This window comes from Pantherophis guttatus, chromosome 2 (assembly GCF_059756535.1).
Source record: "Pantherophis guttatus breed Tessera chromosome 2, ASM5975653v1, whole genome shotgun sequence".
Classification (NCBI taxonomy): domain Eukaryota; kingdom Metazoa; phylum Chordata; class Lepidosauria; order Squamata; family Colubridae; genus Pantherophis; species Pantherophis guttatus.
In genome coordinates, this window is record NC_142064.1 from 94,974,193 (window position 1) to 95,000,935 (window position 26,743).

The 26,743-nt window shown below is 38.8% G+C and overlaps 1 protein-coding gene across 1 annotated transcript in view; it reads left to right on the plus strand.

The window, feature by feature from the left end:
• The window catches only part of DGKQ (diacylglycerol kinase theta), a 90,744-nt gene that overhangs the window by 50,517 nt on the left and 13,484 nt on the right, over nucleotides 1-26,743 (plus strand). Inside the window, exons 10-18 of the mRNA XM_034410731.3 lie at nucleotides 4,401-4,491; nucleotides 5,649-5,703; nucleotides 5,907-5,968; nucleotides 8,105-8,255; nucleotides 10,004-10,042; nucleotides 10,734-10,849; nucleotides 21,557-21,708; nucleotides 24,565-24,713; nucleotides 25,255-25,436. Of these exons, the coding sequence (XP_034266622.2) occupies nucleotides 4,401-4,491; nucleotides 5,649-5,703; nucleotides 5,907-5,968; nucleotides 8,105-8,255; nucleotides 10,004-10,042; nucleotides 10,734-10,849; nucleotides 21,557-21,708; nucleotides 24,565-24,713; nucleotides 25,255-25,436 (997 nt within the window). The remainder of the gene's footprint in view (nucleotides 1-4,400; nucleotides 4,492-5,648; nucleotides 5,704-5,906; nucleotides 5,969-8,104; nucleotides 8,256-10,003; nucleotides 10,043-10,733; nucleotides 10,850-21,556; nucleotides 21,709-24,564; nucleotides 24,714-25,254; nucleotides 25,437-26,743) is intronic.

Here is a 26,743-nt window from a genome sequence, read left to right on the forward strand (position 1 = left end):
TTTGATAACATTTCTTGTTGGCTTCCTGTCCAAGTATTAATAAAGTGAGACAGAAGTTGCTAGCTATTACTATGGCATGATATCAAAGTACTGAGGTTATTTATTCTACAATGTCAATCTTATATATAAACAAACAATTTAAGAGTTGGTTAAGTACACCCAGGTAGTCACTACATTGTATTATTTTAACACCATTTAGGATATGGAAAGCGCTAGTCTTTTTCTTTTCTTTTTTTGTATGGTTTAACTATACGCTACAAATAATAGCAAAATTGAGATTAATTTGTAGATCCACTTTGGTGGGATTGAAAAAAGAGTGGCTTTCCCACCCCCACCCCCAAGTCACATTCAATGAAGCTACAACCATTATATTGTTGACTCAATTTTTGGAATGTCAAATAAAAAGACTTTGCCCAATCCTTGGAATCAATCTCTCCATGTTGAATCATCAGAATTTGGTGATAAAAACTGAATGGCCCTGAATTTTCAGAAAAATAATATTTATTTGGTTTTTATAAATTATTTATTTATTCGTATTAATAGCTAAGGTGGGACTTGAACTCACAGTCTCCTGATTGTGTTGGCACAATTTCCATGTGTAGAAACGCAGACAGCTTACTCTCTTGCAATCTCATCCTTTCCAATTTCTCTGCTCTGCAGAGAGGGACCCATGATTCAGGCACAGGTCCACCCATACTGACTATAGTGGGCATCATGTGACAGAGGTATGCTCCAAAGGTCATAAATGGGCATAAATTAGGCACAAAGTTATTTTTTTAAGCATTGTTGTAATTTCAAACAGTTACTGAATGAGTGGTTGGTAAAAAAAAAAAAAAAGGCTACCTGTACTTTATCTAAAGAATGGATTGGTGCTATGTATGATTTGTCAACATTTTAATTCGTTTAGGATGTTTTTTTTAACAAAGGGGAAAAGAACATATTTATGCTTTATTTCTCTCCCCTCCCACCTTGCTGAGTGGAGAGATTGAAGAGGAAAGGATTTCAAGAGAGTACTGCAAGCTGTTTGTTTGCATAGCGCACTTTGCACCTCCTAGCCCTGGCTCTGTTATGATCACATTGCTTTTGTTCAAGTGCCTGGTTACAGCACAGTAACCAGGCACTTGAACATTCCAAAGTGCAAGGAAGTGGTTAGGAGGCAAACAAAAACTGAAAGCATTAAACTAAGTTCTCTTATCTCTTTCTAGCCAGATAGCACAGTCACATTAACATGATTTCTGATCATTAACATGATCAGAAATACCGGTTCGGAGGAACCAGTAGCTTTTTTTAACTAACTACCAGTTTTTAACTAACTACCAGTTCGCCCGAACTGGTAGCTTTTTAAACTGTCGATTCATTTCACCCCTGAGTTACTGGTCCCAATGAAGGTTGTTAAGGAAATACTCTCTGTATAGATTTCTCCTTCCATTGTTCTATGCTGATTCTTTTCAACCAATCTCAAAGTCCATAGCACTTGATGTCAAAATATTAGGGATGTATCCAAAAAGAACAAATGCATTTTTATGTGGACAACCACTGAGAAGACCTTGGAGGAAATATGCAGTGAGAGTTGCAAAAACAAAAACAAGTTTTAAGTCCTGGGAAATGAGGAAATCATGAAAAAAAAAAAAACAGCTTAGATTGGCTCTGATATATCTCCCTGAGGTATGAGAAGGAGGGAAGCAGAGGTGGTATTCAGCAGGTTCTTTTGAGTAGTTCGGAGAATCGGTAAATACCACCTCTGACTGGCCCCGCCACCATCTATTCTCTGCCTCCCAAGTCCCAGGTGATCAGGAGGAAATGGGGATTTTGCAGTAACCTTCTCCTGGAGTGGGGAGGGAATGGAGATTTTACAGTATCCTTCCCCTGCCACGCCCACCAAGCCACGCCCACAGAACGGTTGGTAAAAATTTTTGAATCCCACCACTGGAGGCAAGATGCCATCAGGCTGACAAGAATTAATTACAATAGTCTATCAAATAAAGTAGTTCTAGTCATAACTGTCGAGTCTGTTCCCTGACCTAGGTTGCTTCGAAGGGCTGACACTTTAACAGCTAGCCATTGATGCAGAATCATATCAATTATATCCTGTTGATTTCATTCTAAAAATATGGCAAATTACATATTTTGGGCAGAGTCTAAGACATATGAACGAGTATTCCAGCTCCTCAGTTGTGTCTCCAACAGCAAGATGGTTATTACTGATTAGATTGTCTCTGAGCTGTCCAGTCTCTATAAAGCATGTATTATTATACTGTCCTCATTTTAAGCTAGTTGGAAGTTAATTATGTTACATAATTATATAATCACATTACTTGAAGGAATCTTGTACAGAGTTACCTAAATAGGATGTCCAAGTAATATGATGAATGGGATGATAATTCGTAAATGTGATCTTATTTTCTGTAAGACAATTTGTCTTACTTTATGTTGATACAGGATTGGATCTGTGTACTTTAGAATAAAAATTTTAAAAGTTGATTAGAGGTGGTCCTCGACTTGCGACTACAATTGAGCCCAAAATTTCCTTTGTTAAACATGACGACTGTTAAGTGAGCTTTGCCCCATTTTACAACCTTTCTTGCCACAAGTGTTAAGCAAATCACTGGAGTTGTTAAGTTAGTAACGTGGTGGTTAAGCAAATCCAGCTTCCCCCATTGACTTTGTTTGTGAGAAGCTCGCAGGTGATCACATGACCGTGGGACACTGCAACTGTCATAAATACATGCCAGTTGCCAAGTGTCCAAATTTTGATCACGTGACCATGGGGATGCTGCAGTGGTCATAAGTGCGAAAAACAAACAGAGAGCCAGATTGCTTCCAACTGTTGTATGGTTGATTTAGGAGGCAGGTATTGAAAACAAGTATTTGTTTTGGACGATATGTAGTTGGAGTGTTATAAATTCAGGACTCTTAAACTTTGATTATTCAGTCTGATAATAAATATGACGTGGTCTTTACAACCTGCTGTTTCTTCTTTAATGATTTACTTAGAAAATTTGTCAGATAAAATAACAACAACCTTTGCACGCTTTTACCACTTATATAATTCTCCTGCAAGCCCTTGGCTTTCTATAAAAGCACATTGTTTTTAAGGAGCAATTGCCATTCCCAACATTTTTAAATTTAGCCAATGCTTGTTTGTGCTTGTGTGGGGGAAAAAAAACCACTTAATTTTGCATGTTGCAACAGAGACTGTCAGTAGATAATTGGTGAACAAGAAAAGGAAGCAAAGCTATGTGTATTCATGCCTAAGATGGATGACAGTGAAAGCAGCAGCAATTATTAAAATCAAAACAATATATTATACCTTTACATTATTTTCTAATCTTTAAACTTCTTAATTCCTTAGCCAGTTTTTCAGAGTAAGCAAGATAAATGCTAGTATTCTGTGTGCATTATTGTTCCAGCAACATCTGTAGAGATACATAACAGCTTCCTTTGTTCTAAATGAAATACATGGTGTAATATCTTGCCATGTTTATTCACTAGCTTTAACCACTGAAATGGTAACTTTTAGTTTTAAAATCAGGCAATGATTATATGCATTTGAAGCTTGTTTTAAGAAAGGAACTAACTAAATCTTGTCCTCAATAGCTTATGTCATTGATATTTATTATTTTTGTTTTGTTGGTTTTTTTTAAATGATTTATTTTATTTATATTTTGCATTTCTAGACTGCCCATCTCCCTCTATGTTTGCCTCCCTGAATCGTGTTTGCTTGATGGGCAATTATATAATCATATAATCTCAGACACTAATTATAGATGATGGTAACAAGTCTGTGAGTTAAAAACCAGATTTTAAAAAGCTGCAAAGAAAATGAAAGGGAGCAGAACACTATAGTTTAAGAGCAAAACAAGAGGAATCTTGAAGGTCCTTCATGATTTATATATATATATATATATATATATATATATATATATATATATATATATATATATATATATATTCTCCTATGATACATTCAGGGACGTGGTGGCTCAGTGATTAAGACACTGAGTTTGTTGATCGAAAGGTTGGCAGTTCAGTGGTTTGAATTCCTAGTGCTGTGTAACAGGGGGAGCTCCCGTTACTTGTCCCAGCTTCTGCCAACCTAGCAGTTCGAAAGCACGCAAAAAATGCAAGTAGAAAAAATAGGGACCACCTTTGGTGGGAAGGTAACAGTGTTCTGTGTGCCTTTGGCGTTTAGTCATCCCGGCCACATGACCATGGAGACGTCTTTGGACAGCACTGGCTCTTCGGCTTTGAAACGAAGAGATGAGCACCGCCCTCTAGAGTCGGGAACGACTAGAACATATGTGCGACAGGAAACCTTTACCTTTTAGAGAATGAGAAAAGATTGTTTCTGTTTCTTTGATTCTCTTATCTTGCATATAAACTTTTATCCATGTCCTCAGGGTTGGAGTGGCCTGTGTCTCAATACGGATAAATAAGGGGAGCACCACCGAAATGGTGATTAAAGAAGTTCTTCCACTACTTGGATACCAGGTAGGCAGTAATATAAAGCTACCAGTTGGTTCTTCTAGGGTCTTATGAGTTAAATTTAATGGTCTTATTCTATTTGTAGTCCTACTGCGATTCCAAACAAGAGGCATATGAAAATAGCTAGGGAATTTCATTGCTGGTCCATTAGAGTTTTCATATATGTTTTCTGTTTCTCCACATCCTGCAATGTCCTAGGAACTAGGTATTTAAATAGCATTTTTTTTTGACTAACTGCAATGTTGAGGTTACTTGATAGAAGAATTATGGGAAGGGAAAGCAGAAGGTCAGGATGATCAGTCTCCTGTTAAATTTTATATATCCTCTAGGACTCCCCAAAAAGCAGATGAAAGGGCTTAGGTCTATATATTCAATCTGACAGGATTGAAATTTATAGTTTTTATGATCTTGTTAGAGGGAGTGAAGGTTACAGAGAGTGGGTCTTCTTCTGCATGAGTTTGGATTTTTTTCCCTTCTTGATATGTGGCATGAGAAATCAGGATAAGATCCATGAGGATCAGGTTTTGGTATTATTATAAATACTAAATATAATTTTTACATTCATTTCTTCAGTGTATGGTGCATCTATGAGATTTTGCCTACTAAAAACAGGCAAATCCCATATTTTTCTTTAATAGAATCATGTTCTGCTCTGAGCCCCCCAAATAGTTTAAATTAACTTTTAAGACTAAGCCTGGATGAGAATAATCCTTATCCTCTTCTCTTTTTTTGTGGCTTTTGGAGTTCTTGCCGAAATTAATAATCTATTAATAGTTACCACTGGTGATAATGCTATTGACGTTCTACATCTGTCTTGTTAAAGCCAGGGGGACATTTTGTGCAAAGCATGCTTCACTTTAGATCACTGGTAGCTGAGCGCCACTCATTCTTTAGAGTAAATTAACATCTAATACTTTGGCAGTTATGCGGTGTTCAAGGACATTTGTCTTTCAATGTCTAATAAAGATCTACAACTTGGTTTTTTGAAATGCAATGCAAATTTTTCCATCTTTTCAGGTAGTAAGATTGTGATACTAAAGGATACTTACTTCTGTTAAGAAGAAAACTTCTGTTTTCTTTTCTTTTTAAATCATGAAAATTGTTCAGTTTTAGATCCTATATTTTTCTGGACATTCATTTTTAACATATCTGTCTTTTGGCAGTCAGATTGCTTCCAAAACTTCAAATTGGTGGAGGTCCTGATGGGCTCCAGACAAGGTGAGATACTGTTCCACTGAATTATGTAAATGTAACTTCAGTTTAAAAACCTGGATGTGTAATTCTCTTCTCTTTTTTTAATTGCAAGTTCCCTTACTCCTAAGAAATTTCCATACTTGCGATTTTGACTGTTTTAATTAATTGCATGATAGCTTTTGATTAAAAAAGAATCAATGAAGTTTTTTTAAAAAAATTCTCTTTAGTTCAGCGAATGGTGCTGGATGATCATGAATCAATTATCGGCAGGTTACAAGACATCAGAAAGGTAAACAAGGAAACTGTACAAAGTACTTTTCTATATCCTTCGGTGCTTTACTAAATGTTCAAACTCTATTTCTAAAAAAAAAAAACATGGTACAAAGATATTTAGGCAAAATGGCTGGATTCACAAGTAAGAAGATTCCACAGTTGCTGATATTTCTACTTTTATAATTTATGAACTTGGCTTTCCTAATGAGGTGATGTTGCTTAACCAAGCAGAAACTCCAGAAGAAATAAAATTCAGTACAAGTAGTTGTTCTGACCTAGGCTTCCTTAGAAAGTAAACAGCACAAACTTAGTCCCAGCAAACCTCTTTAATTCCTAAGGCTGTAAATTACTTTCATTTGCAGTCCACAAGGCTTGATAAACAGTCTTTCAGAGAAAGGTTATCAACACCCACCTATCTCACGTGGAACGCTGCCAAAGAGCTAATTTCCAGATGCAGGACAAGGCCAGACTTAGCACAGAGTCACAAACAGAATTTTCAAATCTTGAATCGGCCAGATGAACTAATTGCTTCCTGCAAAAGCTCATGTCCTGTTCACTTCTCTTTTATGTCTTATGGGAGGGGCCAATCATCTCCAAATCTTATTCCCAAGTCAATCCTGTTTCCTTAATTGTTCCTGTCTCCTGGCAGCCCTGCGAATGCACACTCTGGGAACAGGCTCATGCTGTTCTTCTGCCTCACTGATGTTAGACTCGAGAGACTCTGGAGGCAGCAAAGAACTACCAGCTGGCCTTGGCCCCCTCTCTGCCTCCAACTCAGAGCCATCGTCCGAGCCTTCCCCAGACTCCAGGACTGGGCCACATTCCTCCCCAACCTCCTCACTGTCTGAATATGCTGCCAGCTCTGCTGGCTGCTGGCGGGCCACAACAGTAATGCTTGAGTTATGACCACAACTGAGTCCCAAATTTATGTTGCTAAGTGAAACGTTTAAGTGAGTTTGCCCCATTTTATGACTTTTCTCACCGCAGTTGCTAAGTGAATCATTGCATTTGATAAGTTTGTAACCTGGTTGTTAAGTGAATCTGGCTTCCTTATTGATCTTTGTTTGTCATTGGTGAAATACAGGTAGTCCTTGGCTTACAACAGTTCATGACCCAGGGACACTGCGGCCATCATAATGAGTCAGTTGCCAAGCATCTGAATTTTGACTATGTGACCATGGGGATGCTGCAAAAGTCATAAGTATGAAAAATGGTCATAAGTCACTTTTTTCGGTGCTGTTGTAACTTCGAACTGTCACTAAATGAACTGTTGTAAGTCAAGGACTACCTGTATTTCACCAATGCTGGAAGTCTGGGCTTATGCCTCTTTTAAAAAAACACTGGTTGGAAGAAGAAAATATATAGTAGCTCCAAATCCTGGTTTATTTGAGGAAGGAGGGAAAAGTCAAAGTTCATAAGTAATACAAAGTTCTTGTTTCTGGTGGTCTTTGTCTTTGATTGTGCTGATTACATGTTGCTTATAAACTGCATTTCTGGCTTATTGTGGCAACAGCTATTGTGATCATAAGTAATTGTGCAAAATAGTTTACTATGTTCTTCATTGTGTATTCTTGGCATAGAATTTTAAATTCAATGATATTAGTCTAAAATTATGCCTGTTCATACTAATGTCACTCTAAACTAGTTTCAGTTTTCAAACTTTTGCTAACATGTAGGACAGACTCAGGGGTGAAATCCAATTTTTTTTACTACCGGTTCTGTGGGCGTGGCTTGGTGGGCTTGGTGTGGCTTGGTGGGTGTGGCTTAGTGGGCATGGCAAGGGAAGGATACTGCAAAATATCCATTCTCACTCCACTCCAGGGGAAGGATACTGCAAAATCCCCATTCCCTCCCCAGTCTGGGGCCAGCCAGAGGTGGCATTTGCCAGTTCTCTGAACTACTCAAAATTTCCGCTACTAGTTCGCCAGAACCTGTCAGAACCTGCTGGATTTCACCCCTGAGACAGACTGAAAATGAACAAGCAAATCCACATAACAGGAAACTTGTCTACTGAAGAATGATCCTTATAAGACAGGCTTCATGGTCTGGGAATTGTGTTTTGGTACTGATGGCAGAATGGTTATAGAAATCTTGACCTCTCCATATGAAATGTGCTTTAAGATGATAACATTTTAATTTTTTTCTTACGCAGACATCTTTGCGGCAGATGAACCAAACAAGATTTTACATTGTAGAAAATAATATATCGACTGTGCGTGTCCATCTGTTTGTCGGTGGTCTGCCACTCCATCTTACTTCAGAAGAATATACAAAAATCCTCAAAGATGAATTAGCCATCAAAAGTACGTCAGATACCCCCTTCCCCTGTGTCTTTTTTAAATCTACGTAAATTGAAAAGTGCTTTTATATTTTGGAATGTTCTCATATGCCATCTATTTTTGGAATTACTTTTCATATTTTTTATACATGCTGTAACTTGTAGAAAATGAAAAAAAAAAAGTCTCTTATTTAATCAGAGGCAATCATCTGTATGCCCCTGACCCTTATTTTTACTATTAATAAATTGTCCTACCCTTTCATTTTTTCCTTGGATTGAATAACAGCCACTTTCCATTTTTGTGCATATGATTTTACATTAAAAAATTATTAGAAGTATATGCACTACATTTATTTATTATTATTATTATTATTATTTATTAGATTTCTATACCGCCCTACTCCCGAAGGACTCAGGGCGGTGCACAGCCAAACAATAAAAACACATACAATACAAAATTTAAAAAATAGAATAAAATCAAATTAAATAATTTTGGCCCCGACAAATTTAAAACCCCAAACTTTTAAAACCAATTTAAAATTGAATATATAAATACTAAAAAATATTTAAAATTTTAAAAATCTTTTATAAAAGAGGGGGAAAATTAGGCCAGGCCGGCCTGGTGAAATAGTAAGGTCTTTAAGGCGCGGCGGAAGGTGCGCAGATCCGGGATCCTCCGTATCTCTGGGGGGAGCTCGTTCCAGATAGTAGGTGCCCCCACAGAGAAGGCTCTCCCGCTGGGGGCCGCCAGTCGGCATTGTTTGGCTGACGGCACCCGGAGGAGCCCCTCTCTATGGGAGCGTACCGGCCGGTGGGAGGCTATTGGTGGTAGTAGGCGGTCCCGCAAGTACCCGGGTCCTAAGCCATGGAGCGCTTTAAAGGTGGTAACCAAAACCTTGAAGCGCACCCGGAAGACCACCGGGAGCCAGTGCAGCTCGCGCAGGAGAGGTGTTACATGGGAACGCCATGTCGCTCCCATTACCACCCGCGCGGCCTCACTCTGCGCCAGTTGGAGCCTCCGGGTGCTCCTCAAGGGGAGCCCCATGTAGAGAGCGTTGCAATAGTCCATTTATAAGTCATTTTTAGTTTTGGGGGAAAAATGGTAGAAAATAATAAGGAATACTGATGTTAAAGTAATATCCCCTTAAGAAAAGTAGATATGAAGACTGGTTTCTTTTTAAAATTAACTAAATTAGAATTGGCTGTTTTGGATAATGAAGGACAAGTGGAAATTTGTGAGTTACGTATATTGCTGGGTGAAAACATATTGGATTTTTTGTTAAACACCAATCTGGCATTATGCAATCATTCTGTCCCATTTTTTCCATCAAATTTGTGAGAATGAATGTGGGTTGTGTATATATCTATCTGTTGGGTCCTCAAACGCTCAGTTGCATAGATGAAAATTGTGCCCATGGTTTATGGAATGTTACCCATCCAATCCTTGCTGACAGCAACTTAAATTAATAGTTAGCTTATCTGTGATTTGTGTTTGTTTAACTAACATATTCCCATCAGTACTATTTGGAATTAGCTTTGTTTTATCACAGACCAGTTGATCCTATTTACTATCCTGAAGCCTTAGCTTAAAATCCATGGACAATTCGTATTTAAATTTCACTCTTCTTCAAATAAACAAAACTGGTCTTTCAAAATACATCTAAAATGAGATAGCATTAACTTATTAGCTGTACACTTTTCTTTCAGTTAGAAAAAAAAGTTTTTAAAGGGGATGCTTGGACACTGATTTTTTTTTTTTTATTATCGTTTCAGCCAATTTAGTTTCTATGAATCACATATATTCATCTCAAGGTAAGAATATCATGTTTTAATTCAAACTTGGCAGCTGAATTATTGGATGTTCTGTTTTGCTCTGGTTCATGTATGGTACATGTAAGAATTACTTCACTACCCCTTTCCCCCAAAAATAAGACATCCCCTGATAATAAGCCCAATCAGGCTTTTGAGCGCATGCATTAAAATAAGCCTCCCCCCAAAAATAAGCCCTCCCTGAAAATATTTAAATGCAGAGCTGGAAGTCAGGTAAGATGGCAAGAGGAGCCCCATCTTGCTCCACACGCCCCAAAATAATAAGATCTCCCCAAAAATAAGGCCAAGCGCTTATTTCAGGGTTCAAAAAAAATATAAGACAGGGTCTTATTTTCGGGGAAACATGGTAGCTCTTTCCCCTCCTCCTAATGCTCTTTGCATGTAGAAGCATGAGCTCTTCCCTAATTATACTATTATGTGTATTGAAATTTCATCTCCTGGAATAGAAAACATTTTACTTTTTTTAAAAAAAAATCAAGACCATACCAATAGAAAGAGATGTTTTGTTTTCCAGAAATAAACCCAGTCCCCTTAATAATCAATAAAGTTTTACGTTTGAGTGAGTGAAGTGAATGGCATACTAATACTTACATTGGAACAAATATGGAAACTCACAGTATTATACATATGAAATATGGGCATGTCATGTTAAATATATTCTTCATTTATTTAGGTGCTGTTGTGCTAGAAATTACTTGTTTTTCCGAAGCTGAAAGACTGTATATGTTAGTTAAAGATACTTTCATCAATGACAAGGCATTAACTGCAGTTATTCTCCCTGAAATTCTGGTAAGATCCATTGGCTGTCTGTAGTAAGATAAGGCATTAATATATGTTCTAATTACACAGTTCATGTTTATTTAGCATATTTTCTCCAATGTTTATTTTTATTTTGTTTTATTTGTAAGACACATATATTACTTCAATCTAGTGGCTCTCAGTTCATTACATTTTATATGAAAGTTATAGAATTTCTGTATAACATACTGTGGCACCAATAGGAGTGAATCTCTGAAGGCCTTCAGTCATGTCTCTGCAAGCCTTTGGAAAGCCATAACGAGTGGGCTACCAGCATTTCAGGGGTGAAACTATTTCAAAAATGGGGAGCTGCCATAGACTATGTCCATTTCCATGACCCTACTAATTACACTGCATAGTACATAAGGACCTTCAACAGGCATTCTCTGTTTGAACATAATGGTTAGGCAGATTCAGATTTCAGATATACCCAAGTCCTGAGCCACGTAGGGCTTTTTAATTAATGATCTACACCTTGAATGCACTTGGAAACATATGGACAGCCATAACTGTTAACTCCTATAGTTATGTAGCAGCAATTAGATTGCCCATAACATGGGGTGACACAGCTTGCACTAATTGAAATTTCTCTGTCATTTTCAATGATAGCCACATATAAAAGGAATTGCATTAATCCAGAAGTGAGATACTTACAGAATGAGAGATACTCTTCAGCTCTAGGCAAGAGTACAGCTGGGCAAAGACCAGGGGTTCTAAATTTTTTTACTACCAGTTATGTGGGTGTGGCTTATTTTGTGGGCATGGTTTGATGGTCATGTGACAACAATTCTTTAGGATTTAGTAGAGGTACTGGTTTACCAGGCTTTTAACTGCTTGCAGAGCCGTACTGGTCTGCCCATTTATTTTTGGAGCATACTGATCTACTCATTTGTTTTTGGAGCGTTCCGGTCTACCCATTTGTTTTTGGAGCGCATTGGTCCACCACCACACTGCCTTTTACCGCTATAGGGCGGTAAATCAGCTGATCAGCTGTAGGGCGGCCCTTTGAAGCGGCGCGGCAAGAATTTAAACAGTTTTTTGCCTCTTTGCCATCACCGAGAGCATCGGAAATCGCTTTCAGGCAGCTTGGCCTCAATTGTCAATCTACCACCACCAAGCGGTTTACAAGGAGCGGATCGGTTCTAGCCGATCAGTTGGGAGGCTTCTTGGCTTCTCAATTTAAAACTAAGGTGTCTTGTTTTTTTTTCCCTCTTCTTTGTCAAGTGAGCCCTGATTTTTTCCCTTCTAGCCAATCAGCTGGGACTTGGGAGGCAGCAAATAGATTGGGGGCGGGGCCAGGCAGAGGTGGTATTTACTGGTTTTCCGAACTACTCAAAATTTCCACTACCGGTTCGCAAGAACCGGGGAGAACCGGTAGCAACCCACCACTGGCAAAGACCCTCCTGATCATTACTTCCATTTGTTCTTCCATCAAGAGCCATGAGTCCAGGAGGAATCCCAAGATAAGGGAAACATTACCTGTTCAGAGGGAAAGTTGTTACAAATCTAGAATCATTAAACTACTTAATGAACTATTACTCCATTTGTCTATTTTGTTTTCTATCCAGATCCTGGTAGCCCCAGGTACTGGCTTAAAAGTTCTACCATGTCCCCCATTTGAATGACAATGAGATAGATATTGATGATATTTTATCCCAAACTGGTGGATGACCTCTTCTACTAGCTTTCTGTAGATTTTTAACAGGGTTGGAGACTGCAATAATTGCAAAATAAATAAGAGAATAATAGAATAACAGAATAGGGAGGAACCTTGGAGGTCCTCTAGTCCAACCCCCTGCTCAAGCAGGAGACCCTATGCTATCTCAGACAAATGGTTGTCCAATCTCTCCTTGACAACCTCTAATGATGGAGCGTCCACAACTTGTGAAGGCAAGCATTCCACTGGTTAATTGTTCTCAATGTTAGGCGATTTCTGCTTAATTCCAGATTGGTTCTCTCCTTGATTAGTTTCCATCCATTGCTACTTGTCCTGCCTCCAGGTGCTTTGGAGAATAGGTTGACCACCTCTTCTTTGTGGCAGCCCCTCAAATATTGGAACACTGTTATCATGTCATTCCATCCTTCTTTTTACTAGACTAGACATCCCCAATTTCTGCAACCGTTCTTCATATGTTTCAGCCTCCAGCCCCCTAATCTTTGTTGCTGTTCTCTGCTCTCTTTCCAGAGTCTCAAGATCTTTTTTATATCGTGGCAACCAAAACTGAATGCAATATTCTAAGTGTGGTCTTACCAGGACATTATAAAGTGGCACTAACACTTCACATATTAGTTAAATTAAATTAAATACTTAGAAGAAGTTAGCTAAATAGTTAGAATAAGAATGTATTAATTAGTTAGTATAAAGGAAATAATCCATTGCACGTTGCTGATTGAATATTTCACATAATTGAGTTGTTCCTTAAAGTCCAACTGGATTGATATTGTTTAAATAATGAATGTTCAAACATTTGCCCAGTATAAATTGTATTAATTAAATATGTGCTCTTTGGCATAGAGGTGATACAAATCTATTCTATAATCAGAGCAAAGTGTTCTTAGTGAAATGAAAGTGATTTCATTTTTATAGCAATTTAACTTGTTAAATTAAATTCAGCACTATTTTGATATTCTACTCTGATCACACAGAGAATGTGAAGAAGTAACAAACAGTAGCACGGAAGAATTTACTGTCAATTAGGAAATGTGTTGTTATAAACAAAGAACAGTTATGTTTGATTTGGGCATTTAAAATAATAAGCTATTTTGGTTCTATCTAAAAGAAAAACAGCTTTGCCAATTTACAAGCTTGAAGGACAGTTCCAAAATAAGAACCCTTATTAAGTAAGAACACTAGCTATTTCTTGAGAGTATAACAGTGAGTTAAGTTACCTTTGTAAATAACTCTGTATATTGTTGAATATAGTTAGTATTGAATTGGCAACAGATCTGGCAGGCTGAAATCTCTTGAAAATGTAAAAATGAATGGTCACATTTTCTTATACAGTAGCAGCATGAAACCTTATTTCCTGGATATGCATCCTATGACATTTAGGAATTCTTTGATGTTTCTTTTATGAGTTAGACCAGTCCCATGGTCTGGCTGAATTTCTCCTCAACCATTTCTTGATTTGTGTTGTGGGTACATACTGATACTGGGAGCATTTGTGAGATTACATCTGGGGACAATACTGTAACTCCTAACCTGCTATAATTACAGCTATTGCTTGTTTACTGAGTCTAAATCTTTTGTTTCTTATGATTTGCAAGATATTTTAATTCTAGATAAGAACTTTAAGAATTGCATATTAAACAATAGGTGCAATTACAAAGATCAATGACTTATAGTAAACCCTTTGAAAAATCCCCACCTTACTTGAAATTGTTCAGTAGGATCAGGCAAACAATTAGTTAAGTCTTGTTTTACAAGGTTTCCTGTACATATTAATCAGATTTCAAAGAGTTTGCTTTTACTTCCAAATTAAAAGAGGCAGGCAGAGGTTTATTTCTGCTCAAGTGAACACTTGGTACATAATGCTTTTCCTAAAACAGCACTCTGATTTTTTTCAGACAGAAAAAAGTTGGGGGGAAAAAATGCAGTCATACATTGCAAAGGAGTCCCTTAAGTCTATGTATTGCTTATTTCTACATGTTGCTCCTCTTAGTGATTAATTTTCCTTAGGAATTTGAGTCAAAGGAAGAGAGAGATGCAGAATTGAATAGAGAGGGGAATTCCTTTCACTGCATTTGGTGTGTGTGTAGGTGGAGAAAAAGCAAGGTAAACGTTCATTTGAACTGGTTCAGATCCAACCTGATTAATAATTTAAAAGTTACATAAACAATCCCCTTTGTTGTCAGATCAGTTGCAAAAAGTTCAGAAATTTTTGGTTCCACTTTAAATTAATGAGACCTTGGAAATGAGGGAGGGAAATCCCTGGTTTGATGGTAGTAGAAACAAGTCAGGTCTGTGGATTGTGAAACTGTTTTCTATAAAGTAGCCATAATTATATTTAATCACAAACTATGTGTAAACTTGTGGTTAATCTAAACTAGAAGCAGAAACTTTCAATTTTTGTCCAAGTTTGCCAGAAGAGGAGAGAAGGGAAGTAAGCAACTTATTGTCCTTGTGAAGCCAGATTTACACAGATTTACATGTAATTGTTTGAAATCAACCACAATTTTCTAGTATAAAGCATGGAATAAAGTAGATGAAAGGGTAGCCTCATCAAGTGTCCCACAATAAAAATAAGAGAGTTAATCTAGTCCATTTTCATTTATGAAAAGTGAAAGTGAAACATGAATATTTCTGATTAATATAGTTTGTTGTAAGCCCATTGGGTCTTCCAGTCCTTCAGGCATGCGTATGTACTACAAAAATAAAATAAGGACAAAATCAGGGGTTGCTGCCAGGGGTCGCTTACAAAGACTTGTAGGGATTTTGAAAATGAAATTCCAACATGGCTGACATGGAGGTTCATAATCTATATATATAAAAGTGAAAACCACTCATGCCGTGATCACAAATTCTCCAGAAGCGTAAAGCCTACAAACTTGAAATTTAGCACATATGTTCCTCTTGGCTTCTAGGTGCTCGCTAAGAAAGAATTTTTCAGAATGACCATCAGATCATTAGTATTTCTTATATTATTATTAACACGCTCTGATGCTAATTAGTTAGACATTCTACTCCCACTCCCAACCTGAAAATAACTCTGGAGAAAACGGGATAGGACAGGAGAGGCTTCTGTGGGGCAAGCCTGAGGGAGAGAAGGGGATAGGATAGGACAGTGATGGCTAACCTTTTTGCCATCATGTGCCAAAAGCGGGGGGAGCACGCACGTGCCCACACCCATAATTGAATGCGCCCTACACATGCAACCCCCCCGTGCTCCCCCCCTTTTGGCATATGATGGCACGGTGAGCCTGGTAGGCCCGTTTTTTTTTCTCTCCCCAGGCTCCAGAGGCTTTCTAGGAGCCTGGGAAAGGAGAAAACGGCCTCCCCCCTCCGAGGCCCTCCAGAGGCTGGAAACAACCCATTTCCTGACTTCCAGTGGGCCCAGAAGGCCCGTTTTTCACTCTCCCCAGACTCCTAGAAAGCCTCTGGAGCCTTGGGAGGGTGAAAAATGGGCCTTCCAGGCCCACCGGAAATCGGGAAACAGGCTGTTTCCAGCCTCCGGAGGCTGGAAACAGCCCTTTCCTGACTTCCAGTGGGTTCAGAAGACTCAAAAATCAGCTGGTCGGCACGTGCATGCGCACTGGAGCTTAGCTGGGGCAATGCTCACGTGCCTATAGAAATGGCTCTGTGTGCCACCTGTGGCACGCGTGCCATAGGTTTGCCATCACGGGGATAGGAGATGTTTCTTTGGGGCAAGGCTGAGGGAGAGAAGGGGAGAGGAGAGGCCGATCATAACTACTCATTAATTTTCAAGCTGTAAGTGTCGATTTATCAAGCCGGATCACATACTTTCGTAGCAGAGCACGGGTATCCAATCCTGTATAAGAGTGTGCAGGTGAGGAGCTCTGCTATGTGATGGAGAAAGTGGTTGGACCCATCCTCCAAATCTCCCCAACTCTGTTATACAGCAAATGGTTCTTGATTTTCCTCTGTAGAAACCTCTTCAGTATTTTGTGAAGAACATTGATTTGGTATAGTGTAACCACAATCTCAACCCAGTGCCTCCCCAGTGGTGGGGGAGCACGACACGGAACTAACCAGCAGAGCAGAAGGAAGGCAACAGCTGGCACTCTTGGCAAGGAAGGGATTTAAGACTCAGAGAAGCAGTTTTCATTTGCTAGAAGCAATTTAAGCATCTGGCTAAATGTATGGTGACTTTGTGAATCCAGTTATTTACAACCCCTGCTTGTTTAACTGCTGCTGATTTGGCAACATAAATCTTCAGCTTGGCTTTGGATTGCTTGACCTGGAATTCACCTTTGTCCAGTTAGATGCTTATCTGTGATTATTTGTTTCCCTGTTTTTTGCCTTTTACTTTGCCAATTCCTGCTGCCTTGCTGTCAGAATTTGTAGAGACTACACTTTCCCTTTATAGGGAAGCCCAGGAATTTTGTCTTGTTCCTGAAAGGTTGGTAAGAAAGCCTCCTCATCCATTTTGGGATCATTGAGAACATAGTTGGTTATTTATTGATTGCTTTGTCTTTGGGAAATATATTTCCCTAATATCCCTCAGTTCCAGTGGTGAAATCCTCTGCAGGTTGCCACCAGTTTGCTGCCTGTGCATGCGCAAAACGCATGTGTGTGCATTCATGCACAAATGCACACTGTGCGTGCATGCACAGTATACACCAAATGCATGTTGCACGCACATGTACATTGTGCACCAAATGCACACTTTATGTGGAAAAAGGAACTGTTTGAAGGTAAATAGAATAGCGAGGGGGGGAACAGCTGTGCCGCGTGATTTAGATTCGCTAGAAAATAGGATTTCCTGCTTTCTAGTGAATATAAATCACGCAGCACAGCTGATCATCGGAAATACCGGTTCCGACAAACTGGTAGCTTTTTTTTACTACTGGTTCGCCTGAACCGGTGCGAACCAGTAGCATTTCACCCCTGCTCAGTTCCATATATTCATATCATATCCCTTCACTACACTCTTCTTCCATGGTCCTGAGACCTGTGCTACCTATCACTCAAAGATCTCCCTTTCTATTTTTAAAGATGAGGGTGATGTCCTCGCATCTTCTCTTGCTCTTCCCCAAATCTCCCAGCAGTCATGATCCAGAGTTCCACAACATTCACCTATTTGTAATGTTCTGTTTCCAGTCATGGAGTCAACTTCCTTCACTGCACCTCTTTGAATCCACTGGAGCAAATACAAGAATGTTCACTGAATCTTGAGACAATGTGCCTGTGTTTTTTCAGTAGGGACAAAATAGGCCTTCCATCTCTAGGAGGTATACTCAGGTTCTCATGGAACAGGTCCATATAAAATGTCTTCCAGCAGTTCTTAATGCTGACTAAGGTCGTAGCAAAGATGCACAAGAATCCAACTACATCCTTTTCATCCCATGGAGGCTTCAGCAGCCATGGTTTGCTTCATTTTGTGACTTGTGTACTGGGATTACATCCTATTCCCCAAATGGCCTGAACTTCTGTCTATCCATCGGGAAAAGTGCATAACCTAGATCTTTATTCTGACTGATTTACATCTTGAAGGAGTCGATTCCGGTAATCTGTCTTCATACGTTCTTCCCTGCTTGGTGCTAATGACTTTAGGATTTCATGCAGGATCAGCTATGTTGGTATCAGGAATTAAGAGGATTTAGCATGAAATGCAGCTAATCATTCATTGTATGCATGGAGGACATGACTCCAAGCAAAGCATGCCATATGTCAGGCCTGGAAGCCATATTTTGCATTGGGCCTTCAGGCCTGGGTGTGACTGGGAGGCATCTCCAGTTGGGATGGTGCTTTGATTGGACCATGTGATGGACTTGTGGGTGTTGGGCAGGGATTTGGACTTTCCTTTGGGTGGGGAAAACCTGGAAACTTTCAGAATCGGGTTTTCCAGATGTGCCAATATGACATCTCTAATAAAATGGAACTTCCGTTGGGGGTGTTACTTGGAACCCTGACATTATACACCTTAGCAGATTCTGAATGGGCTTTGCAGAAGTGGGAAGCCCTTTGGTGAATTCACAGAAGACTGCTCAGTTTCATTGTAGGTAAGTAATTGGTTCATGTGATTGGCTGTTAAAGTAGAATAAACCATAATGAGCACTGATGCTGTTTCTGAAAGTACCTCTACTGAAAGGTTGGAGTATTGAATTGATAGGAAGTTAAGAAGTAGAAACGACTCTAAATCATAGTTTATCTTTTCATTTGGAAGCTCAGACCAGTGATTAGTATAAATCATGGTGTCAGAAAGAATCCTCTACTAGAGCCAGATGTAATTAGAGCCCAGGAGGAAAAGAATGATTTGGGTTGACAATATTAATCCATTCATTCTCTCTAAAATAAACTGCTTGTCACTGCTATTTTCCATTTTTGCCTAAGCCAACGAAAGATAGTCTTTAGGGATAAAGGCAAACTGTTCCTGTATTTAAGCAGCTGCCTAGAACAATCAATGCCTTACCTTTGATTCAGGTTGCAAAATAAGCTTTGCTCATTTTGGAGTAAATGTGGCAGAGACGGATCAAGATATATTTGTTTGTTGTTGGTTAGTTTGATTTATATGATGTCCAGTTTGCAAAAAGCAACCCTGCGCGGCTTACAATTGGACAGAAACACACACACACAAAAAAACTAAAAACGAAGCACAACCAATGCCTGGATCTGAAAAGAGAATAACAAAATAAAAGCTAACAGAATAATTGAGACCAGCCATAGTTTTCATTCTGGATGGGTTCATCTCACACTCTGGCCCAGTGTCCAGAAGGGCCATATTTTCAGGACTTTATAGAGGGCTAGTAGGGTCAGACCATTTGAACCTTGGAAAATAATATTCTATAAAGCAGGTGCCATGACAGAGAAAGCATCACCAGGTCCCATCGGGTGTCATTCTTTCTGCCAAATCTCATAGAGTAAGCAGAGACAATTGGAGGCGAGCTGTCCTACAAATAACCTAGCCTTAGGCCATGTAGGGCTTTTATTGTATAGATGATAACTGGCAACTTGAACTGCATCCATGAGCCAACACAGCTCACAAAATTTCTTGTTGTTCCATCACTAAGTGGTGTCGACTCTTTGTGATCCTGTGAATTATAGCACTAACCAGGCCCCCACTGTCCTCCACTGTCTCCCAGAGTTTGCCCAAATTCATGTTCACTGCATTGATGACACTATTTAACCATCTCATCCTCTACTGTCTCCTTTTCCTTTTGCCTTCAATCTTTCCCAATTTAGGATCTATTCCAATAAATCCTCTCCTGTCATTAGGTGGCCAAAGTATTTGAGCTTCAAATTCACTTTCTGTCCTTCCAAAGAACAGCCAGGGTTGATTTCCTTTAGGATTGTCAGGGTATGTAGATTTAATAGCTGTAAGCTGATGAGAGGTTGTAAGCGGAGGCAACCGGAAGCTGATGCAATGGGAATGAGGCAGCAGGATTACTGCCACTTTAAGAAGCTGGGTAAGAAGCTGCCTGTATAAGGAAAACCATTAGAGGGTGTCTCCCTTCTCCTCATGTTCCCTCTCGTCGTGTATCTCATTGCTCTCCTTGTGTCAGTAGCTGTATGATAAGGTATTTACCACATATAAGTTTGTATATATTTAGCTGTAGATAAAACCACTATTAATTATCTAAAGGCTCTGTGTGCTGTGTTTTGCTCCTGGGTTTATCTCATAATACTAGTTACGCTGCCTAACTCTGACAAGAATTGACTGATTTGATATCCTCTCAGGAGTCTTCTTCAACACCACAATATGAAAGCATCAGTTCTTCAGTCTTCAGGCTTTCTTAAAACCATATACTATTAGTGGGAAAACCAAAGCTCTCAAAGTAGTGGTGTTATATGAGTGCACTGACTTGTGTCCAACAACTACTTGTGTTGCTGCATTCTAGGCCAATGACAGCTTTTGGGTAGCTTTCACAGATAGCCCCACGTACAGCACATTGCAGTAGTGCAAACCAGAGGTGACCAGAGCACAAATGATTGTGATTGCAAGTAAATGATTGCAAGTAAAGGAACTTAATGGTATTTCAGGCTTGCCACTCTCTAACTGTTGAAAGGGGGGGTTATTTAGATAAAGGGGGAACGTTATGTCTAGGTGGCATTCCTTCCCATAGGAACAGAGAAGATGCCTGCAGCTGGAGGAAGATGGAGTTTGGAGTCACTGGACTGATTGGACTGAGAATTGAGTGGAGATTGTGACTAAGGGGGAAAGTTTCAAACTTTTGCTTTTTATTGGGTATAATTCCAGATTCTGGCCAGAGTCAGAATTACACCAAGTCCTTGCCAATTTGATATGTTCCTAATAAAACAGACTTTGATGGAAAATGGATGCCTTGGACTGTATTTTATGGGACATGTTACTTGGAAGCTTGACAAAGAAGCTTTTTCAGACTGGATGGTGGGATATGGAAGGATTTATATTCCTTGCAGACAGCTGGTCATTTGCATCCTTTTTGAGGGTCATTGAAGCACACCCTTCGAATGGTGTGGGAGTAGGAACAGATTCCCCCCCCCAAAAAAAATTACAGACTACAGGAACCATTAGCACTACTCAGGTGACCCTGAGGACACAGATAAACCTTCAAGTGGCCTCAACGACCCTCAAAAAGGATGCAAATGACCAGCTATCTGCAAGGAATATAAATCCCTCCATTCCCCACCATCCAGTCAGAGCTGAGGAAGCTTCTTGTATGTGAAGTGAAATGTCTTCAAAGGAAAAAACCAACAAACCAGAAAGTCCAGTTGCCTCCTGAAAAAGCATCTTTGCGACAACCATGACCCGAATGACTCTGAGTCTCTACAGACTTTCTTACTGGAAGTTAGGTGCAAACAATAAAAATAAGACTTTCTTTGGAAATCACTAACAGACATCTTTGTGCCATTTAAATTCATGACCAACACTTCCCCAAAACTATGCAAAAAAGTTCTTCATAAGTAGTCTTAGATTGTTAGGGTTATTGGGTTTCCCTTTATTGTCTTAAGCATCATCCTGTAATTTGGAACTTTTATCTTGTTGGCTCCAAATGCCACATTTTTTAACCACTTCTCCTTTCATTTTTTTTGTTTAGCAAAATAAGCTTCCTCAGAACTGCTGTCCTTTGCTTGTATTTGTGAATCCCAAAAGTGGAGGTCTTAAAGGTCGGAATTTGCTGTACAGTTTCCGAAAACTGTTGAATCCTCATCAGATCTTTGAACTAACAAATGGAGGTCCACTGCCTGGGTAACCTATTGTTTCTATTCAATACATCTTGACTATTTCACATGTTACTTGTTTTGGGTGATCTTTTTTTATTTTCCTTGCTCTTTTTTCTCCTTGCTCTTGGCCTTGCAAAGCTGCCGAAGCCCTAAGCAATGGCCAAATGGAAATAGCTCGACTGACATTTTTACTCTGCCCGTACTCCTTGGAGAAGAAATGAAGAGGATAACATTTCCTCCTCTTAACTCTTTTTTGTTCCTGAACCCTTTGTGTTAAAATTTGGCACTGCGTAAATGACTCGGGAGTTTGAAAATCTGTAACCTTGGTTAATTAGGCGATCTTGTATCGCTTCAATACGGGTGAGAAGATGGTGTTGCCAAGGAACGTCTTTAAGATTTTGCAGCTGCTGGGTAGGGATTTCCTAATTCTCTCTTTGACCAGAAGATTCTGACGCCTTATCATCTGTTTATTTTGGAAGGTTATTCGAATTGGATTTGCAAAGCTGCTGTTTGCAAAATGCAGATCCGAAGCCTTGGGCTAATGCTCCACAAAGACTTTGGAAGCCAGCCACCTCTTTCAAAAGCTTTTAGTGCAGTAATTAGGAAGCATCACAGTGTGAATAGCAATGTGGTTGAGCTTGGACAATACTCACGCCAAAAGGTTCAGTAAAAAAAAAGAAAAGAAAAAAGAGATGTTTAGCCCTACTGTCAAATAATAAATCTTTGCACTCTTTTCAATAGGCTTTAAAGTCACTTATTAAAACTGTCGGAGTGAGTTGAATAAAGGCCATTTCTATTTTTTGCATTGGGATTTGGCAGCGGTTATTCCAAAGAAAAGAAGCTAATTTGTCAAAGACACAATGATGCAAAGAATGAGAAAGAGAGAAAGCTGAAAACTCTAGACATTTGCCCTTTATTGGAAAATAGACTGAACATTTATTACATGACTTTCCCCCCCTACTTACATATGTAAATTTTGATAAAGTATTAACTCTTGAAAATGAAACATTACAGGGGTTTTTTTCCTACTTAAGCTGCACGAAATACACTCACATGTTCTACAAGGTTATTTTTTTTAATAAATAGAAAACAGAAATTAATTTTAGGTTGGTTTGAGTACTTTTTCCCCTCAATTTTATTTATTGGTGATGAGGTGTTTTTTTTTTTCTTTTTCAAATAGCCAACAAACTATTTTGCTTTTTTTCTTCTTGCCACATGCAAATCTGTCGTCTTTTCATTTTGAGTGCGTATTACATAGCTGGAAAGTGATACTATAAAAAGTTAGTGGGCACAGTTCTGTTTTTTCGGCCTTTAACAGATTTGTAGAAGAAAGCTTAATAGAATTTCAGATGACAGAGCATAGCATGAAAATTAAAGCAGTTATATTCCATTTATCTTCAGCAAGAGAAGTAATAACATTAATTTTCTGTCTTTACCGTGGTCAAATGCTTTCATTGTTCAAGCAATGCACTTGAATTTCAAAGACCAAGTGGGCTTATCTATGTTACACATGAATGTGTTTTTGAGTAGTCAATTCCCATTTTTCAGACCAGCAAGATATTTAAATCAAATAACCATTCTCGAACTCTGAAGAGCACTTTAGCATGTTTTAATGCTCTCCTAACAGCTGTTTTTGAGGGCAAATGTAATCTGAAAATCTGAGATTGAGAAGGACTTTTTGGCCTTATAGCTCATGCCCTGTATTGAGTCTATAAGGATACCAAGGCCCATTCCATCATTCCATATACCGTATTTTTTGGAGTATAAGATGCACTGGAGTATAAGACGCACTTTAGTTTTTGGGGAGGAAAATAAGAAAAAAGCTGATTGGCAGGTGGATTGGCCTCCCGGAATACCCCCAATCAGCTGTTCCCAGAGGTGAATTTTAGCAACAGGTTCGTTGGTTGTGAGCTCTGTGCCTTGCTTTTTTTTCAGCCTCTGAAACTCTGTTTCAGAAAAAACTTTTTTTCTACCTCCAAAAGCCTCCGAAACAGAGCTTCAGAAAAAAAGCTTCTGAAACTTCCTAGCTCTGTTTCGGAGGCTTTTTTTCTGAAGCTGTTTGGAGGCTTTTTTTCTGAAGCTTCATTTCTGAGGCTTTTTTCAGCCTCTGAAATCACTGTTTGAGCAGCTGGGTGGGGCCACATTCAGAGTATAAGACGCACCCAGAATTTAACCCTCTTTTTTAAGGGAAAAAGGTCCATCTTATACTCCAAAAAATACGGTATATGGAATGCCCATCTCTCCAAGACATGACACTAAGTGGCTTGCAAAATAAAACATTAAATAATAAAATAATAAATATTAATGTTAAAATTTATTTAAAATTAACAAAGATGGTAGGAAGGGAGCAGGATGCATATGAGGTGAAGGTGAAGTCTTATTTGAAAAAGAATATTAGGTTGGCTCATTTTTTGTTTATTTTTTCTGATTTTGGTTCTATTATGTTAGAATATGAAAAAACATACCATGTTTAATACAACCAGATCTTCTAGAATGAAGAGGTAATACTAGATCATTCTGTGAGTGATCTTCATACTATTGTCAGTATCTCAAAAGCATTCAGACCAGATCCATAAAGTTACTCTTGTGCATCTCCCAGGAATCTGAGCCCAATGAGATTTCTTAATTCTTTCTGTTGACCTTCAAATTGCTTTTGGAGCTGGAAGGGTTGCTGCTGGATTAAATGAAGTCCAATCTCTCCTTGCCTATGTAGAATTCATCTGGTTCTTGGGATACTGACTTCAGTCTATTAAAAAAAGAAGATACATGAGCCCATGTCTGATTTTAGTTGCTGGATAGATTGAAAGAAAACTGTACACATGCTTGAATTCGCAATTTTACTTATAATAATATTGTGCTTATTGTTTTTTATACACTGAAGATTTCATACCTTCTCTCAAGTTCCATATTTCCGAATATTGGTATGCGGTGGTGATGGCACAGTTGGATGGGTCCTTGGTGCCCTGGAAGAGATCAGGCACAAACTCGCCTGCCCTGAACCATCTGTGGCTATTTTGCCTTTAGGAACAGGTGAGACTTGAACTGCGGATTTTAGGAAGAAGAAGGGCAATGGATGAGAATTCCCATAAGCTCATAGATTCTATCATTCCGCAAATTAAATTAGCACTGGCTACCGTTACAGCAAACTGGTTATTAGATTACTTCCAATGGCAAATTCAGCAAATGTCTCATTTTAACTTTGTAAGTGATAATTAAAAATGGATTTGAATCAATGGCCTTGTAGATGTGGTAGAGCTACAACTCCCAGTAGTCTACACCAGTGGTTCTCAACCTTTTCTTCACCACGGACCCCTTTTAAATACCTTATGTGGTCCCGGACCACCAAGACTTAACTCAAGATTTAAATCACAACATTTCTTCAAGACTTTGTGGACCCCACTGTGACATCGTGACCCCTCAGGGGTTTGTGGACCACAGGTTGAGAACCACCGGTCTACACCATTGGTCAGAAGTAGTAGGCCTATTGAAATTCAGGTTAAGTGAGAGTAAAATATTTTTCTTTTTCTTTAGTAGATTTTTTTTTAAATGAAAACATGCCCTTTTTGATCAGGTAACGATTTGGGGAGGGTCCTGCGCTGGGGTGCCGGCTACAGTGGCGAAGATCCGTACTCCATTCTGATATCCGTAGATGAAGCTGACGATGTGCTTATGGATCGTTGGAACATCCTTTTAGATGCTCAAGAGGCACTGGAAAGCTCAGAAAATGGTGTGTTAGAGCCAGAACCTCCTAAGGTATTTCTCAATTTTTCCTTCCTGAAACTATAACAATAGCAACAAAAAAAAATAAAAATAAAAAATAAAGGAAGATACTGAAAATATAAAACTCATAAATGATTTTTGGACATAATTTATAGTCTTCTCTTCATTTTAATAATAATAATAATAATAATAATAATAATAATAATAATAATAATAATAATAAAAATTATAAAATAAAAAATAATAATAATTATGACCAATTATATTTACCAAGAGCAGAGGGTGGTCGAGGACTCCTACAAGTAAAGCAGACTGTGGAAGAAGAAAAACGCAGCTTGAATGATTACATCCAGAAAAATGAAGAACCAATGATTAAGGAAGTAAATAAAAGAGGCCTTTTAAAGACAACTAAAACAAAAGCAGAATATAAGAAAGAAGTAATTGAGCAGTGAGCTGAAAATTGGAAAAGCAAAACTCTGCATGGCCAGTACTTGAAAAGTATTGAAGGCAAAACTGACCAGAAACTAACTTGGAACTGGTTAAGATCAGGAGTACTGAAAAAAGAAACAGAAAGCTTTATTTTGGCAGCTCAAGAACAAGCCCTAGCCACAAACTGCGTGAAGGCAAAAATTCAACATGTTACCACCAACAGCAAATGCCGCCTCTGTAATGAGAAAGATGAGACAGTCGACCACCTGATTAGCGGGTGCAGCAAAATTTCACAAACTGACTACCTACAACGCCATGACCGCGTTGCTAAGATCATCCACTGGAAATTGTGCCAGAAGTTTGGATTTGAGTACAGCAAAAACCATTGGGAACATCAGGTTGAGAAAGTTTTAGAGAATGAGAAACTCAAGATCTTGTGGGACTTTAGGATTCAGACTGACAGGCACTTGGTCCACAACACACCTGACATAACAATAGTTGAAAAGAAAAAAATATGGTTCATTGACATTGCAGTACCTGGTGATGCACGGATTGAAGATAAGCAGCAAGAAAAAATCACAAAGTACCGGGACTTGCAAATTGAAGTTGAGCGACTGTGGAAAAAAATCGTGTGTTGTCCCGATTGTAATTGGAGCCCTTGGAGCAATACCCAAAGGGCTACCCTGCTATTTAGAAATTCTAAATTTGCCGGACTTGAACATTTTGACTCTACAAAAAACCACCTTACTCGGAACAGCTTACATCCTCCGACGATACCTTAACAGTTCCTAGGTCCTTGGTTAGGACTCGAGCTGCTGAGCTATTAACCAGCCTCAAAGGCTGTGAATCTCACTAAAGATTAAATAATAATAATAATAATAATAATAATAATAATAATAATAATAACAACA